General features: G+C 33.8%; 1 protein-coding gene across 5 annotated transcripts in view; it reads left to right on the plus strand.

Moving 5' to 3' along the window:
• The window catches only part of SHQ1 (SHQ1, H/ACA ribonucleoprotein assembly factor), a 111121-nt gene that overhangs the window by 35375 nt on the left and 58805 nt on the right, over window positions 1-16941 (plus strand). For 3 of the 5 annotated variants that reach the window (XM_016148054.2, XM_016148071.2, XM_016148079.2), the window contains 3 exons: window positions 1804-1958; window positions 3590-3643; window positions 5716-5839. The exons of 1 other annotated variant lie outside the window; for it this stretch is intronic. In XM_016148054.2, the coding sequence (XP_016003540.2) occupies window positions 1804-1958; window positions 3590-3643; window positions 5716-5839 (333 nt within the window). The remainder of the gene's footprint in view (window positions 1-1803; window positions 1959-3589; window positions 3644-5715; window positions 5840-16941) is intronic. One more of the 5 variants, XM_016148064.2, reaches the window with a different exon arrangement.

Here is a 16941-nt window from a genome sequence, read left to right on the forward strand (position 1 = left end):
AGTGTTACAAGATGCCATGAACAAAGTCAGTAGTTATGCAGTAGATTTGGAGAGATGACTAGGGTTCATATCAATAATAGACAAAGAGTTCTTAATTTGCAAGCCATCCAATTGAAAAAATTAAGCAAAACACATAAGTGGGCAACTGACAGGAGAGCAAAGCCAAATTGCCAGCAAATCTTTGAAATAATGCTGGAGGTTTAGCAGTTAGAGAAATAGTAATTGAAGAAACAATGTTGTGTTACTGTATTAGTTTTCTCTTACTACATAACAAATTACCTCAGATTTGAAACAGTTCTAACATGATTTAATTTTTATCGGTCAGGAGTCAGGTATGGTTTAGTTGGGTTGTCTGTTCAGAGTCTTGCAAGGCTACAAACAAATATGACCACCTTTTTTAAAAAAAAAAAAAATTAGATGTTTTCAGCTGTTCTCAGGGTCCTCTTCTAAGTTTATGTGATGGTTGGCAGAATTCCACTCCTGAGACGTAGAACTGGGGCCATAGGACTGAGGCCCCTTGATCTTGTTGGTTGTTAGCTGAGGCAACTTTCAGATCTTAGGGATTCGTACAGTTCCCTCTCACATAGCTTTCTGACAACATGGCATCTTATTTCTTCAAAACTGGCAGGCAAGTCTCTGGCTCTACTCTCGTAATAAACTATAATCATAACAGTGACTGTCTTACTGCCTTTGCCATATTCTTTTGGATAGAAGCAATTCATGGGCTCTGTCCACACTCAAATAATGTAACTCATTGGTGGTCATCTTAGGATTCTCCCTACTGCAGTCATTTCCATTCACTAAGTTGGAAACAGTTAATTAAAGATGCTACATTTATTGCTGGGAGGGGATGACAGGTATGTGTAGGAAAGGGAACTTGTATTTATGACCATTAGAAAGGAAAGTTATAGCCTTTAAATAATGCAGCATTATTAGCAATGGCAGAAAACTGGAAGCATAGTGAATGCCTATCAGTATGGGGAGTGGCTGGATAGAGCATGCTACAACATGGAATATTCTACTCCTTTACGAAAATTAGCTAAGTACCAATTAACTTGGAGAAGTTTGCCAGAGACACTATTGGGTGAAGTGGGATAGATGGAGAAAAATAATCTAATTCTTTCGGTAGAGGGATATATAAACTGCCATGTATATATGTTTTTGGGTTTGTGATTACATGATTGTCAAGAAAAATGAACTGATACATACTAATTTTTTAACGTGGAGGAGGCTATTGATGAAGATGAAATGAGGGTGCCACGTGAAAGAAGAAAAGGAGAACAGACTATGTTGAAAAGAAGCATCGTCTTCCCATAAATCTAATATGTGTAATATGGTTATATTTGTGTATTTATAACTTTTTTCATGTATCAAGAATATTATACTGTGTACTAAAAATGTACTAATATATGGGAATATTCATTTTTTTGTATAGAACTTTCAAAATGGATAGCAAATATTTACAGTGCTTTATTTAGCTATTTTATGTTTTCTTTTGTCAAAATATATTAAAGTCAGTAACTCATATTTAGATGCCTTGACTATAAAACAGTGTAGCAAAAAAAAGGTAGAGGGTGTCTGGAAATAAGGAATAGATATTGTTTAGACATTTTTTTTTTTTATTTATCCCAACTAGGGTTTGAGCAAATGGATAGGCCTTAATAAAAAGTTGTTTATATATCCAGAGTTAAATAACTTTATTTCAGTTTCTATAATCAAAGTTCTAATTTTGACAAATCTTCAATATTGGGGGTTCTACAAAACTGAATGGAACATCTAGTTTTTAAGTACATTTTCTTCCAGTGTCTTTTTCTGAAGAAGAGAAATATCAGCTACGAAAATTTGTCAATAAATCTTACCTGCTGGACAAGAGAGCCCAACGTCAAGTGTACTATAGTTTGATTGATATTCTTCTGGCATATTGCTATGAAACTCGTGTCACTGAAGGAGAGAAGAATGTAAGTGCATTTGTGTCTGTGCTTGTTGGTATAGACTACTGTACTAAGTAAATTGTATTAAGATATCACTCTAATTGAGAGTGAGAGCTGTTATGATTAGTTACTTAAGGATTTCTACAGAAAGAGGTTCCATGTATGTTGGTGGTGGGTACCAACATGAAAACATAATGCTTACTTCATCTCTTTATCTTCTCTCTTGGCGTCAGGACCAAATAAGAGGGCTGTTGCCACATGATATTTGATGTTGGCAAGGGTAAACTTTACACATTTGTATTCTTTCTCTGAGCTGTCAATTAGCAGGTGCAAGGTATAGCATTTTACAAGAAAAGGAATCTTTCTAAAGAAATCCTGTTGTAAAGTACATTAGTATTCTTAAACGATCTTTTTAAAAATAATAACATAGACTTGATTTTATCTCTTAAACCACATTTGGTTTTGTAAGTGAAGAGCTAAATTTTTTTCTCACCTACATAAAAAAAAAAAAAAAAAAAAAAAAAAAAAAAAAAGAATGGAACACCAAAAGAAATTCTTTGAGGTTAACATGCCCCTGCAGCTATTTATAATTGTCATTGCTCAAAGGGTTATTCTTGAGCTGAGCATATGCTTTTCTTTTTTAAAAATTACACAAATAGTTCACATCATTAAAAAGGGAAATACACACATGAAGAAAATATTTAGAACTTCCTGTAATTTCAGTCATCAGCAAAAGCTACTGTTATAAGGTAATATATCTCTTCTAGTCTCTTTCATTGTGTACATGTTTGTATGTGTATTTACATTGGGTTATAACGTATGTATTATTTAATCTGCCTTTCTTAACATAGCATTAGCATGGTTTTTGGATTAGAATTATATGTGCTAAATAAATTTTTTGTTTTCATGATTCTGAAAATTTAAAAGGTAACTCATGAGATTTGCATTTGACTCCAAAATGAATATTAATGAGTGTATCAAGGGCCTACTATTATTGAAAATGCTTTTTGTTTCCACTCATTGTTTTTAAAGATACTTCAGTTGGAGAAAATGTTTTTGACAAAAAATACTTCATATTATTGAGATGATAAATGAGACTGTTTAGTTATATTTGGTGCAGTTTGCCATTTTTTATTCTTGTATTTGCATATATGAAATTATGAAGTCTTTCAACTTCAAAACCACCTTTAGAATATACTTATTCTCACACTCATTCTTTGAAAGGTCAAATTCTTAAGCAGCTTTTTGCCACACACAGCACTTCAACACTATCTTTGAGTCCTTTGGTAGATTATTTATAGCAAGTAACTTAGTTGAGAAGGACAGGAATTGATTGAGCAAGCATTGCTTTACTTTAATTTTTACTTTCAAAGCCCCTGCTTATTTGCTTTTGTGTTTTGGGATTCTTGTCAGTGGAAAAGCTTTATTTTGTAAAATCCCAAGGAAAGTAGACAGAAACGTGTCTTTGATAGCATCTGCATCAGCAAAGCAATTATTTTTTTTGCAATCATAGATACTTCTTAGTTCTCATATACATCCTTAGTTCTCATATACATCAACATTACTCACATACTAGTTGAATACATGGATATATTTGCTTTATTTTTAAATGACTATATCTATAATGAGACAATATTCTTTTCCCCAAAACAATAAAGGTTGAATCTGCATGGAATATCAGAAAATTGAGTCCAACATTGTGCTGGTTTGAGGTATGATTTTTAGTTGCAATTGTTTAGATTTTGTTTGTTTAGAGAGTTTCTTTTCTGCGTCATTAGTTCATTTTGGGTAATTCAAGCAATTCCTTGAATTTTTGAAAAATGGAAGGTTTATTGTACAAGATTTTTATTTTGTTTTTTGTTTTATTTACTATCTTTTAAATAAAATTCTGATTTCATTCATTACTCTTACTCTAATCATAGTATATAATGAAACCAGGTCAGGTATTTTGGAAATCAGGAGAGGGAAAAGAATGGGCACATAGTCTGTTGGAGGAGGATGTGGGATGGAGTTTGAGTCATGTTTGTAAGTTGGCAAATATTGAGGCTCAGAGCTCAAAAATGGGAAGCAAGCCTAGGTAATAATACTCCTAGCTGCCACTTACTGACCACCAAAGACTGCTGAATATTTTATACATATTACCTCACCAGTTCCTTTCAGTAAGTCTGTATGAAGTATTATTGATATTTTACAGATGAGGAAACTTCGATCATATAGCTTAAATAACTTAGGTTCTACAATTACTGTGATTAGATCTAATAACTTTTAATATTGTAATAATTGTTTTAACATATATTTTCTAGAAAATAGTTGTGTAGATCTTACCAAAAACATCAAAGGATGATATCTTTTACCAGTTTTGAACATTGTTGTACATCAAAACAGTAATTAAAAGTAGAAGCTTAAAAAAATGTCAGTTTAAACAATTAATAATTGTACCATCAAGTGAAGACAACTTCTTTTTTTTCCAGTTTAAATCCTAGATACATTTTAAATTGTAAAATCAAGGTTGTTTCATGGCATCACCTTGTTCAAGGATAGTAAATGTAAACATGTATAAACAGAAACTGAAACACTGAACTTTCAGAGACTCTTGCTACTCCAGGAATGGTCGGTCCATGGACCAACTGCTCGACCTCTGCTGAGAGCTTATTAGCAGACAGAGTATCAGTCCAGACCCACTGAATCAGAATCTGAAGCAAGATCTCCAAGGATTCACATTCATATTAAAGATGGAGAAGTGCTGTTCTCTAGACTTCATTTGGCTTCTACGTACTGTCATCAGCATAAAATGGAGAAACTGGTTTTTGTAGTAATTGCGTTGATTATGTTAAAAAAGTAGTTGGTGATTAATGCAATAGTTCAGTTATTAAAATCTAAATGAGTAAATTCACTTAGTTTTGATTTTATTTTGAAATTTTAATTGTTTTCGAGAACTTAGGACTGTCAACCTTTAATAAGTATTTCATTTTTTTGCTAGAATTTTTTAAAAGTTCATAATTTTTTCAATAAAAATGATTCTTTGTTACTCAATATTAATCAGATCTCTCATTTACTAAGGATTAATATACATGGAAATTATGCTACTCCCTTAGTTTTAATTTTATGTTTTAAGTTTTATATATAGGTTACCTTTTTAAATGAAAACTCATTTTAAAAACAATTTTATAGAAAATTGCCTTTGTATAGTGTTTTCAGTAAGTTTTGAATTGCTAATGGTATCTCTTTAATACTATTCAAGATAAAACACTTTTCCCCACAGAATTCACTTGTTTTCTTGTTGATTAGTGAAAACAAATTACTAAAGTAAATGTCATGTATTACTACTCATGCCTAAAGCAAAATAAAGGGGAGGCAGCAGGGTAACTATGAACATATTTCACTGAAGAGTTCTGCATCTTTCATCTATACTATCTTGAATGGTCCTAAAAGACAAAAACATGAAACATATATCATTTAGAAATGTCTTTTATGTGCATGTGTATATTGTTAGTGCCATGTGTTTTAGATTCATATTTGTAATTCTTCAGAGACTTAAAACTTTCCGCTACATATATGATTTTTAAGGAATATTTGTAATATGTTGATAAAATATGAGAAGTTATAAAGGCTAAGCTGAACTATTTTATTATGAGCTATACAGAAAGCCTCATTTTATGGTTTTATATTTCTCTTCTACATGGCTTAATGATAATCCAAACTTAAAATTTTTAATTGAGAATATTTTGTTATTTGCTTTTGTTTGCATAATATAGAAATGGTTACTTATTTAAATACTTCACAGACTTGGACTAATGTTCATGAAATCCTGGTGTCTTTTGGAAGAAGAGTTTTGTGCTACCCACTTTATCGTCATTTCAAGCTAGTGATGAAAGCCTACAGAGACACTATAAAGCTGTTGCAATTAGGTAAGATATTATTGTGCTTGCAACATTGAGAATGAAAAGTTACACGTTTTTAATCTCTGAGGAAGTAATGATTTTTACTTTTTTTTTTATACATAAGTAATGAAAATCATTCAATCCAACCACTTCTTCCTTCCAGGTATATAAAGTAATAGTCCCTCTATACAGATATATAATCACACAAATCACACATAGAGATGTGGTACTCTTTTTTTTCTGAAAGGAGTGGGGAGGTAAATAGAGAAGGTACATACCACATTCCAAACTATTTTGTATTGTAGTAGATTGCATCATTCAGTTTTTCTTGGATGCCTGTAATTTTCTAGGCACTGTACTAGGATTGTGGATATAATAATACATAAGATAAATTTTCTCCTCGTATGAAGTTTATAGTTTGGCTTGGAAGACAAATAATAATTAAAAAGCAGCTCCAGTATGTTATTGGGTAGTACAGTGATCCACTAGGATGAGTCATGAAACCTGTATTTGGGAGGTCAGGAAAGACTTTCCAAAGAAAAGCATAGCTACTCTGAGGACTTTTGACTATTGCTGAATCCAGCCTGAAAAGACAAATATTTGCTAGTTTTAAGGATGTAGAAAATTCTAAGCTCTGAAACAAATTCCAAAGTGCCTATAACAACATCCTTGGATTAAGAATATAATTTCCAAGATAATGACTTTGTCAGGAACAACATCCATTTCTATGTACTGTTCTGGCACATTTATTTAAAAGTCATGTTCTATACTTTATGGCAATTTCTTATATTCTCCCTTGGGGAGTCTCATTGTTTCTTTGTCCTTAGATAAAAATACTTCCGGGGACTTAATTTTCAGACTTCTTAATAAGAAGGGAATAGAAAGAGAGATCTTCCCTTTACACCAGGTGACTCTTTTGGATTAAAGGGAAGAATCACATCTCTAATGTTTTTTTCCTCCTAGAGGTGTACCTAGGTTTTTCTTTGACTTCTGTGTGTAACCTATAGTCTTCTTGCCCTGGGGAAGGGAGAATCATGTTTGAAGTAGATTTTTTTTTAAGTAGATATTAATTATAAAATGAATCATAGGTAAATGGGAGATAACTTTTTATTAATCCCATTTGTTTAGATTAGCTATATTTTATTTTGAAGGATTGTTGATTATAGGCTAGTGAAGCTACTATGTTTAAGAAATCCAACTTTAATTTAAATCTATCTTCTTTAATTAATAGTAGGAAACAGCTTTTTTGCATGTTGTTTCTTCTTGCCTTCCACACATAATATTTCTTAAATTGAAAAAAATCAATCTACTATAAATGACTGATTGTTGAACTTGAGTTACACATCACAATTAATTTCTTGTTTAAGTTATGCTAGATTATCTGTGCATTATTCATAGATTTAAACAGTGAGAATTCAGGTCGTGATTATTCTGTTACATCATGGCTTCCAGATGAAAAACTAGTAAAGCCCTCATGCACTTGCGTGTATGCTCAGGACCACACAGTTACTTTTTATTCTGGGAAATAATGTAGTTACCTGGATTTTTATTTGAAAAGTAATCAGTTTTGTGATTGCATAACCAAATATTTGACTGCCTTGATTTCCACTGTAACCAGTTACTCAAAACAGTTGAAATTTAGATTTAACTTTTATCATTATCAAGCCAGACAAGATCTAGTCTTAGCTGTGTTGTGTTAGTAGCAGAAAACCTGAGGTAACACACTGGAGGCTTGTCTGCTGAAAATGAATTTGAACCCTCTATAACCTATATACAGGATGTTCTGTGGCTAATTTGGATTGTGACTAGTTAGTGCTTTAACAGAGTTGAACTGTCTAGAATTCACACCATGTGCTCTGGGGATGACAAGCTCTCTGCATGAGGATTATAACCTGTATTTGTATAGGGGTACCATTATCGTCATTTAAGAGTCTCAATTATTTGGATACCCCCTAATTTAAGTGGGAATAGCTTGTTCTGGTATTTAATATTTTCCAAGAATGAATTTGTGTGCCTACTTACGATTCGAAATGCAATCACAATGATCACACTTTTATTATAAAGTTCAGTATCCTGTTTCCATAGTTGAAAGTAAAAAATACTTCTTTCCCCCAAAGAAATACTCACCTTAAATGGAACAAGCTTCCACAACCAACATAAGGAAGGATTTAGAATTCTACCTGATATTTCATCATAACTAATTGACTAAGGTCTGAGTTTGAAAGAGCCATGAATTTGCTTCACCTGACTTTACTGTAGCCTTTCAACTATTCTTTACTAGGATTTTGGCTATTTTTAATTTTGAATTTCTTCTCCCACCCCTTCGCCATCTTCAAAAGACTGTGCATTTCTCTCTCACTGTTGCTATTTGTCTAATCCAAATTCCTTTAAGGTCAGAACACCTACTTTGTCCCTTAAGTACTGTTTTAGCGTTGAACACTGGACCTTGTACATGGAATTGCTCTCCCTGGATAAATAATCTTGGGGCAGAGGATCATCTCCCATTTTTTTCCTCTGTTCCTATCCTATCTTCTTCAGCAACTTTCATTTCCTCCTCCTCGTTCCATTCTTTTAGGAAGAGTGGGTGGAATCTTTCATGGCAGCATCCCATAAATGCTGTTACTCATTGAATATAAAAGAAAAAGAGACTTAAAAGAGAGCAGCGTTTCTAATGTGTCTTCAGAAATTTTATTCCATTTAGAACTGGCATAGTTTCATATTTGATTATACGTTGTTCATACAGTTTACTATTTGTACCAAGATCTACATTTCATTAATTTTTATAATTTTTATATAGATATTCCTTGCTCTTCTTCCATACCCTTGAGTAACTACCGAACATGTAATATAACTATTAAATTGAAAAGGCTGAACATCATGGGGTGGAAGGGAAACAACTTAATTTTTTCTCTCATTCCTCTTTGATCTTATTCTGTCTTTTTTACTTTTTATTTCTGGAGGGAATATATATCTTGCAAATATCATATCACACACATAAACACACATATATCCTATAATACAAAGTAAGTATTCTGTAACTTTTTCTACCACTTTAGATTACGAAAGGAGTCTCATTGCAGTACTTAAAGTGTCCCCTTTGAACTTGATTAAAAAAATAAATCTTCCCTTCCCCTGCTCTAGCCTGGCTTGGGAAGCCAGCAATGGAGAAGTGGGCCCTGTTTGCTATTGTAGGAAATACCACTTGCTTCCAGAACAGACCCTCTCCTCAGTATCACAGGCTGCTCCTTGCTTCTCGATGGGGAGCTTTTATCAGGTATGGGTCAGACAAAGTCTTTGTACCCTTCAATTTCCAGGGTAGGTAGGTTACACTCTCTGGGGCCCCTCAAAACTCTCTTTCTCTTGGTTTAGGGTAACAGGAAAGCACCTCCTCCCCTCTCCCATGGAGTGTTATAGAAACCCCACAGCACTCCAACAACTTTATCCAGAGATTCTGGACTTCTTTACCTTTAAATTCTTGGAGGTGAATATTAGTCTAAAAGGTCACAAATCAATTTTTTATTAGTTTCTTTATAGATTAGCATAGAGAGTTAAGTATCTCTTTTAAAAATGGAGTTACTTGATATATTTTATCCTTTGTGAGCCTCATTGGAAATGAGTCAGAAAGAATCCTGTCTTAATATGCTAGTATAGTAATAAGCACACCTGTGGAATTAACTGCTTTCTGTGTGCCAGCACTAGGCTCAGTTCTTTAGATACCTTATTTCATTCCATCCATATTGTCATCTTGAGAATTAGGATTTACTATCCCCATTTTATGCAGATAGAAGATAGACTCAGAGAAGTTCAGTCAGTTGCCCAAGGTCACATAGCAAATAGTTGGTAGAGCTTGAATTTGATGCCAGATCTGTCTGACTCAAAGTTTGTGCCCTTTGAAGGTTTGAAATAGTTGTAAATGAAATTACATGAAGCATGAGATTTACTTTAAAATAATCCAGAGTAGATTGGGGCAAAGTGGGCAGAATACAGATGAAATGAGGTTGGCCACAAGTCGGTACTCGCTGAAACTGGGTCGTAAGTATGAGGGAGTTCACTGTCCTGTTGTCTCTTTTTGTATATGTTGTGATTTTTCCTTAATAAAATGATATATATTTTTTAAAAGTCTGGGCTTTTAACCGCTGTGCTTCTATGTTTCAAATTGAAATTTATTCACCATTTTATAGAAAATGTAATTTTTGTTTGAACAGTTATATAAAGATATATATATATTGCTAATAAAAACACACATTCGAAATAAGATTTCTTGGTTCTGTTTTGTTTTTAAGGCTAAAAGAAACCTTCTAGAAACATTTTCAGTCTGATGACTAGTAGCTACATGGCAAGCTATAACCCAAGAAACAGACTTCAGGAGATTAGTTATTGTTACCAATTAAAAGCTAGTTTTACTTCATATAAATGTAGGAGGCAGTCCTTACATATAGTTATCACTGGGCTTAATAATCAATTTTTCACTGCTTTACCAGCCTCTTCAGTAGATAGATGTAATAACACAATCAATATGAAAGAAAAGAATAACCCTGCCACAGGGCTTGGAACTGATCCTTTTCTTTAGGAAAAACGATTGTTCACGAAATTGAGGTATGGCAAGTGTATTGTGTAAGCTCTGAGTTCTGATACAGCCTTGAAGATAAATTCGTTTTTAGCAGTTGAATCTATTTAGTCCAAAGTCCGAATGCTTCTTTTTATTGAATTGTAAAGATTACCCAAACTTGAAAACTAAAAGATGAAGTCACTAGGATTTTCCAGTGTTGACCTTTATCTGTATTTAATTTGCATAAATTCCCAATTATGAACATTTTAAAGAATTGTTAGACTTTTTAATTTTTACTCCTTAAGTACATTTAGGTAAATTTATTTTGAGAGTGATTTAACAAGTATTTGTTGAGTGCTTGCTGACAAGGTTGCCGACCTGGATCTGGAGATGTGATAGTGAACAGGAGAGATTCAACTCATACCCCAGGGAGCTTAAAATTCTAACAGGACAGGTGGGTGGGGTGGGCATGGAATTACACAACTACCTGGTTTTCAAAAAAATTGCATTCATAATAAGTAGTTCAAAGGAGAAATATAGTGGGTGAAAATATAAAGCTAGGGAAACTGACTTACCTTTAAGTCACTTAAAACATGTAACCTCTTACAGAGGGGAGCTCTGCCTTATTTGACTTCTGATTCTCAGCTCCTACTATAATTCCCTATTGTTCTAAATACTTGTTAATTGGTTAATGAGTTTATTCATTAAGTTACTCATTCAACAGTTATTTTGTTAGTACCTGCTAAAAAGCTGTTGTGTGCAGAGTACTCTGTAAATATAAAGAGCAACAGAAAGATGAATTAGATTTCTGTACTGTATTTGGGAGCCTGTGTTCTAGTAGGGAAGCTAAGATATCCATCAAAACATAAAATACATAGTAGACAGTGGTAAGTACCTTAGATGAAATGCATACAAAATATTTTAAAAAGGAGCAGGTGTTGTTTTACTGGGGATCAGAGAAAGCTTCATTTAGGACTGGGACTTGAAAGATGGAAGGAAGATTCTAAATATTATAAGTGAGCAGCAGGAGGAAGTTCACAGTAGTATAATTTCATCAGTAAAAATTAGGAGTTGATATACTGTCTGACTTTGAAATTTATCCTCCAGCCTCTTTAACTAGTTGATAGTTTCTTTCCTATTTGAGTTAACTGGTCACCAGAATTGATTTCTCTATTTCTTTAATATTATCACTTAATTTTCTGCTCCACACACAGGAGATGATAATTCTTGCTTTGTTTCTTTCTGGCTCTAAATTGTTTTTCATCATTTTACTTCCTAGTCAGATCCCCATTGAAATGAAAATATTTCTAAGGAACAATCATCGTGCTTTCAGGAAATTTAAATAGCATGGAATTCAAATCAAATATTGAAGTACTTTTTCTACTTGTTTTTGCTGACCACTGACATACCAGTTAATCTAAGAAAGTAGGTGCTTCAGAGACCGGGAGTGTGTTAGCTGCAGCTGAAATGTGACAGGGAGAGTAGGTCTCCGCTGTGAGGTCTTGACAGAGCCAGTTATAGGCCCCACTCCCTGGATTTTCCTTCCATTAGGCAAGGCAAATTCCTTTTATTGCCATCTCTTTCTCAGACCCAAAATCTGTCTTCACAGACTTTTGAACGGCACATTCTTCCTATTTATTATTTATCATTGGAGCATTTGTGGCTTTATATCGCCATTTCTGTATAGATGGATGTTGTATATGAGCATATCATAAAAGGGTAGAAAATCAAATTCCAATTATCTCCATGGAATTCTTTTTCTCTAATAACTCTTTTAATCATTAAATATTGTTAATCGCTGACATTTTTTAGATAGCTCTTGGGATAATTTCTGGGTTACATTTATATAAAACATCCTTCGTTTTCTTAAAACACTCTGTATGTGGCAGCATTTTCTGTGCGGTTTACAATTAATAAGCTGCCTTTTAATTGCCAACATAGAACTATGGTTATTTTGCTACAAAAAAAAAAAAAAGTATCTTAAAATGTTAATGTTCTTTGGAAAGTTGAGTTATTTCCTAATGCTTACCAGTGGGTGATATCTCAGAATCAGCTAATCCCTTAAATATTTACTTATACATAAAAGTTGACCCTTGAATATTGTGGGGTAGGAGTGCAGGCCCCCTGCACAAAAATCCACATTTAACTTTTGACTCCCTACAAACTTAACTACTTACTAATAGTCTGCTGTTGACTGGATGCCTTACTGATAATATAAACAGTTGATTAACACATAATTTGTATGTTATATGTATTATATACTGTATTCTTACAATAAAGTAAACTAGAGAAAAAACGTTATTAAGAGAAAATACATTTATATTACTGTATTATATTCATCGATACCATAAGTTTATGTCATCTGTTTACAACATGAATCGTTATTTAGTACCTACATCAATATTGATACAAAACACTGTAGATGTTCTATGTATTACTAACCCTAGACATCAAAAATGAAAAGATAATATGAAAAAAAATCATTAATTTACAAGTATAACAATTTATAATGAAGAAGCAGCAATGTGATTGCTCTTTGGTAGCGTAGTATAATCAGTATGATTGTTTCATGGTAGCCTAGCCTGTATACTAGCGACTGGATTGTTATAAAATTTTTAACTTTTTGTAATAGAGTTGTGTACATTTTATGGTAATAAAAGATAAATAGACTAGTATTTACATATATCCTATGCATTGATGACATACCTGTTTCTTAGTTTTTCGATATTTCTGGGTTCAAGGTTCATCTGTGAGTTTTTTTTCATATTGTGGCAAATCCAAAAAGATACCAATAAATATATTGGAAAAAATTCATGTATAAATGGGTCTGTGCAGTTCAAACCTCTGTTGTACAGGGTCAACTGTACATCCAATTTAAATTCTATATTGTGTTTCCTGTACTATTTAAGATAAGTTCATTAATTTCTGCAGTTTTTGAACTGAGCAATGTAAAAGACCCAAAGATTAGTTACATAGTTTGAATATTATGGCTTTAAAAAAACTTATATAGCTAGTGCCTCTTAATAAACCTAAAGTCAGTTTTGACATTATTTATATTAATCTGAATTTATAAGGAAGTAACTAAGTCTAATCTCTTTAAGAGGATAAAGGCAGAAAATTGCACATATTTAAGATTGATTCGAGAGAACAAAAACATTTTTTATGGCTTTATTGAAGCATAATAGACAATTAGTTGCTCGTATTTATGGTGTGCGATTCAATGAGTTTTTTTTTTTCCATTATAGTTGGCATACAATATCTTCATTTTAGTTGTATAGTGTAGTGACCAGAGATCTATATAGCTCACAAAGTGATTACCCACTAAATAGAGAACCCCTCTTCCCTTACTTATTTATTATTACATTATTAACTATTTTCCTTATGCTACACTTTTTATCTCCGTCTATTTTGTAACTATCCATTTGTACTTCAAATCCCTTTGCCCTTTTGAGCCATCCCCCGAATCCCTCTCTAATTTAATAGCCCTCAAAATATTCTTCGTATCTTTGAGTTTATTTCCATTTTTTTTGTTATTGTTGTTGTTTATTTTGTTCTTTAGATTCCACATGTATGTGAAATCACGCAATATTTGCCTTTCTCTATTCTACTTATTTCATTCAACACAACACCCTTTAGGTCCATCAAGGCAATATTTTCCCATCCCTTTTAATCTCTGTGTGTCTTTTAATCTAAAGTAAGTCTATTATAGGCAGCATATGTAGGAGTCTTTTTTCTTATCTATTCAGCCTCTCTATCTTTTGGTTGGAGCACTTAATTCTTTTTCATTTGAGGTACTTGTTGATAGGAATGCAGTTATTACCATTCTTTATTCAAGTTTTTGATATATGTTTTTTCTTCTTAAAGAAGAAACACTGTAATACTTGCTTGATGTTGATAAATTCTTTTAGCTTATTTTTGTCTGGGAAGTTCTTTATGTGTCCTTCATCTCTAAATAATAGCTTTGCTGGATAAAATATTCTTGGTTATAGATCTTGGATTTTCATCACATTGAATATTTTGTGCCAAGCCCTTCTGTCCTACATTGTTTCTTTTGAGAAATCAGCCACCAGTCTTATGAGTGCTCCTTTGTAGGTAACCAACTGCTTTTCTCTTGCTGCTTTTAAGATTCTTTCTTTGTATTTAACCTTTAGTATTTTAATTATGCCGTGTTTTGGTGTGAGCCTCTTTGGATTCCTGGTTTTTGGGACTCTCTGAGATTCCTGGGGTTTTATGTCTGTTTCCTTCACCAGATTAGGGAAGTTTTTCATCATTATTTCTTCAAATAACTCTTCAACTTCTTATTTTCCTTCAGGTACCCCTATGACATAGATATTTTTACCTTTAATAGTGTCCCATAGGCTCCTTAAATTATTATTATAGTCTTGTCTTCTTTTTTCTTGCTGTTCTAATTGAATGGCCTTGGCTTCCCCATTCTCTGTATTGGTGATTTGAGTCTCTTCTTTATCCACTGTGTTGATTCCTTCTAATATACTCTTCATTTCTGATAATGTGTTTTTCATTTCTGACTGGTTACCTTTTATAATTTCCATTTCCATTTTTATGTTTTTTATCTCATTGTTAAAGTTCTCACTGAATTCATCTACACTTCCCATAAGTTCATTGAGCATCTTTATAACCAGTGTTTTGAACTCTGTATCTTTTAGATTGCTTGATATTATTCATTATTCCTGGATCTCTGTTCTTTTCTGTCATATGGTTTCAGCTTCTTTGTCTTACCATTTTGTCTGTGTTTGTGTGTATTTCTCTATGTCCTAAGCAAAGCTCCTGAGTCTCCTGGTCTCATTAGTGTGGATTTGTGTAGTAGGTGTCCAGTAGCACAGTCCTGAGAAGAGTTTTGCTGCAGACCAAATTTAGCCCCAGCCTGTGCCCCTCCAGGGCCACCTGTTAAGATTCAGCAAGCAATCCACAGATGCTGTGCTTATAGTTGCCTTGAGACCACACCAGAAACTGAGACTAGCTCTCACCAGTGTGAGTCTTGGTTCTGCTCAGCAAGGAGCACCAGATTTGCCAAGGACATAACCAGGTGTGGCTTGGGTGGGGCTCTGAGTTGGGGTAGGCAGAGTTTCAGGGAATCCTCTGGGCGGAGCGACCTCTGTTATCCAGTTTGATGACCTCTCAGCTATGGCAGCACTGCATCTGCACACTGAGAGGGGACAGGCTGAATATTGCTGGCTCTTCTGCCTGGGAGAGATCTTCGCCTCCGACCTTCACTCTGATAACTGAGTGTCCCCCTGCAAGTCCCTGGTGCCCATTATGCAGCCGACATGGCTTTGGTGCGCAGAGTGAGCAGGTCCATCACCTTGAAAGTCCACTTATGGACACAGCCCCTTTAAGAGGCATCTGCAACTACCATGCTGTTGCTATGGCCTCTATCTCACTCAGCCACTGGGGACTGGGAAGCCTGGCATCTTCTCACCATCCTATCTGCAAGTTGATTAATTATTTCTCTTCCTAGTTGTAGTGCTTCTGTTTGTCTAGATCCCAGGCGACTTTGCTCAGTCTTTGTTTCATGTTTCTGTCACCACTTTGATTTGGTCGCAACAGGGGCAAACAAATTCTCTATCATCTATGCCATTTTTTTCCAGAAGCCAGAACAGAAACATTTTATTTGATCCCAGTGAATGAAGGTTCTATTCCACAGTATTTTGAGGCCTAGATGAAGTAAATTAAATAAGGCTTTATATTTTATCTGGAACATGGAAGTTCATATTTTTGCAATTTAGAATTCCTTTAAATAGGGATTAATACAGAAAAATAACAAAGAGCAGACATTTTTTCAATAGACCAAATCTCTTCTCTATGCAAGGCATTACAGTAGTACCCCCTTATCTGCAGTTTGATTTTCTTTCGTTCCTGTTATCCATGTCAGCCATGTACTAAAAACATTAAACGGAAAATTCCAGGAATAAACAATTCATAAGTTTTAAATTGCACACTATTTTGATTTGCGTGATGGAATTTCTCTCTATCCTACTTTGTCCCACATGGGATGTGAATCATCCCTTTGCTCTCTATATTCATACTCGGCCTACTGGTTATTCACTTAGTAGCCCACTAGATTATCAGATCAACTGTCAGGGTATCACAGTGCTTGTGTTCAAGCCTTTAATTAATAGTAGCCGCTAAGCCCAGGAGAAGTAATGCTGGCAATTCACATATGCCAAAGACAAGCCTTAAATTGCTTCCTTTAAGTGAAAAGGTGAAAGTTCTTAGTAAGGAAAGAAATAAAGTCATGCTGTGGTTGCTAAGATTTATGCAAGAATGAATCTTCTGTCCGTGAAATTACCTGATTTGTAAATTAAACTTTATCATAGGTATGTGTGTATAGGAGAAAATGTAGTATATACAGAGTTTGGTACTATTCGAGGTTTCTGGTATCCGCTGGGGGTCTTGTAACACATCCCCCATGGATAAGGAGGGGCTACTGTATAACAAAATTAGCAAAAAGTTATAAGAATATGTACAACTTGGTTCTAGCTCTTAAGAAGGTTATTGTGTAAGAGGAATGATAAGATATAAGATACAAGATATAAGAATTTAGAAGATGCAAAATAGAAAG

This window comes from Rousettus aegyptiacus, unplaced genomic scaffold (genome assembly GCF_014176215.1).
Source record: "Rousettus aegyptiacus isolate mRouAeg1 unplaced genomic scaffold, mRouAeg1.p scaffold_m13_p_4, whole genome shotgun sequence".
NCBI lineage: Eukaryota > Metazoa > Chordata > Mammalia > Chiroptera > Pteropodidae > Rousettus > Rousettus aegyptiacus.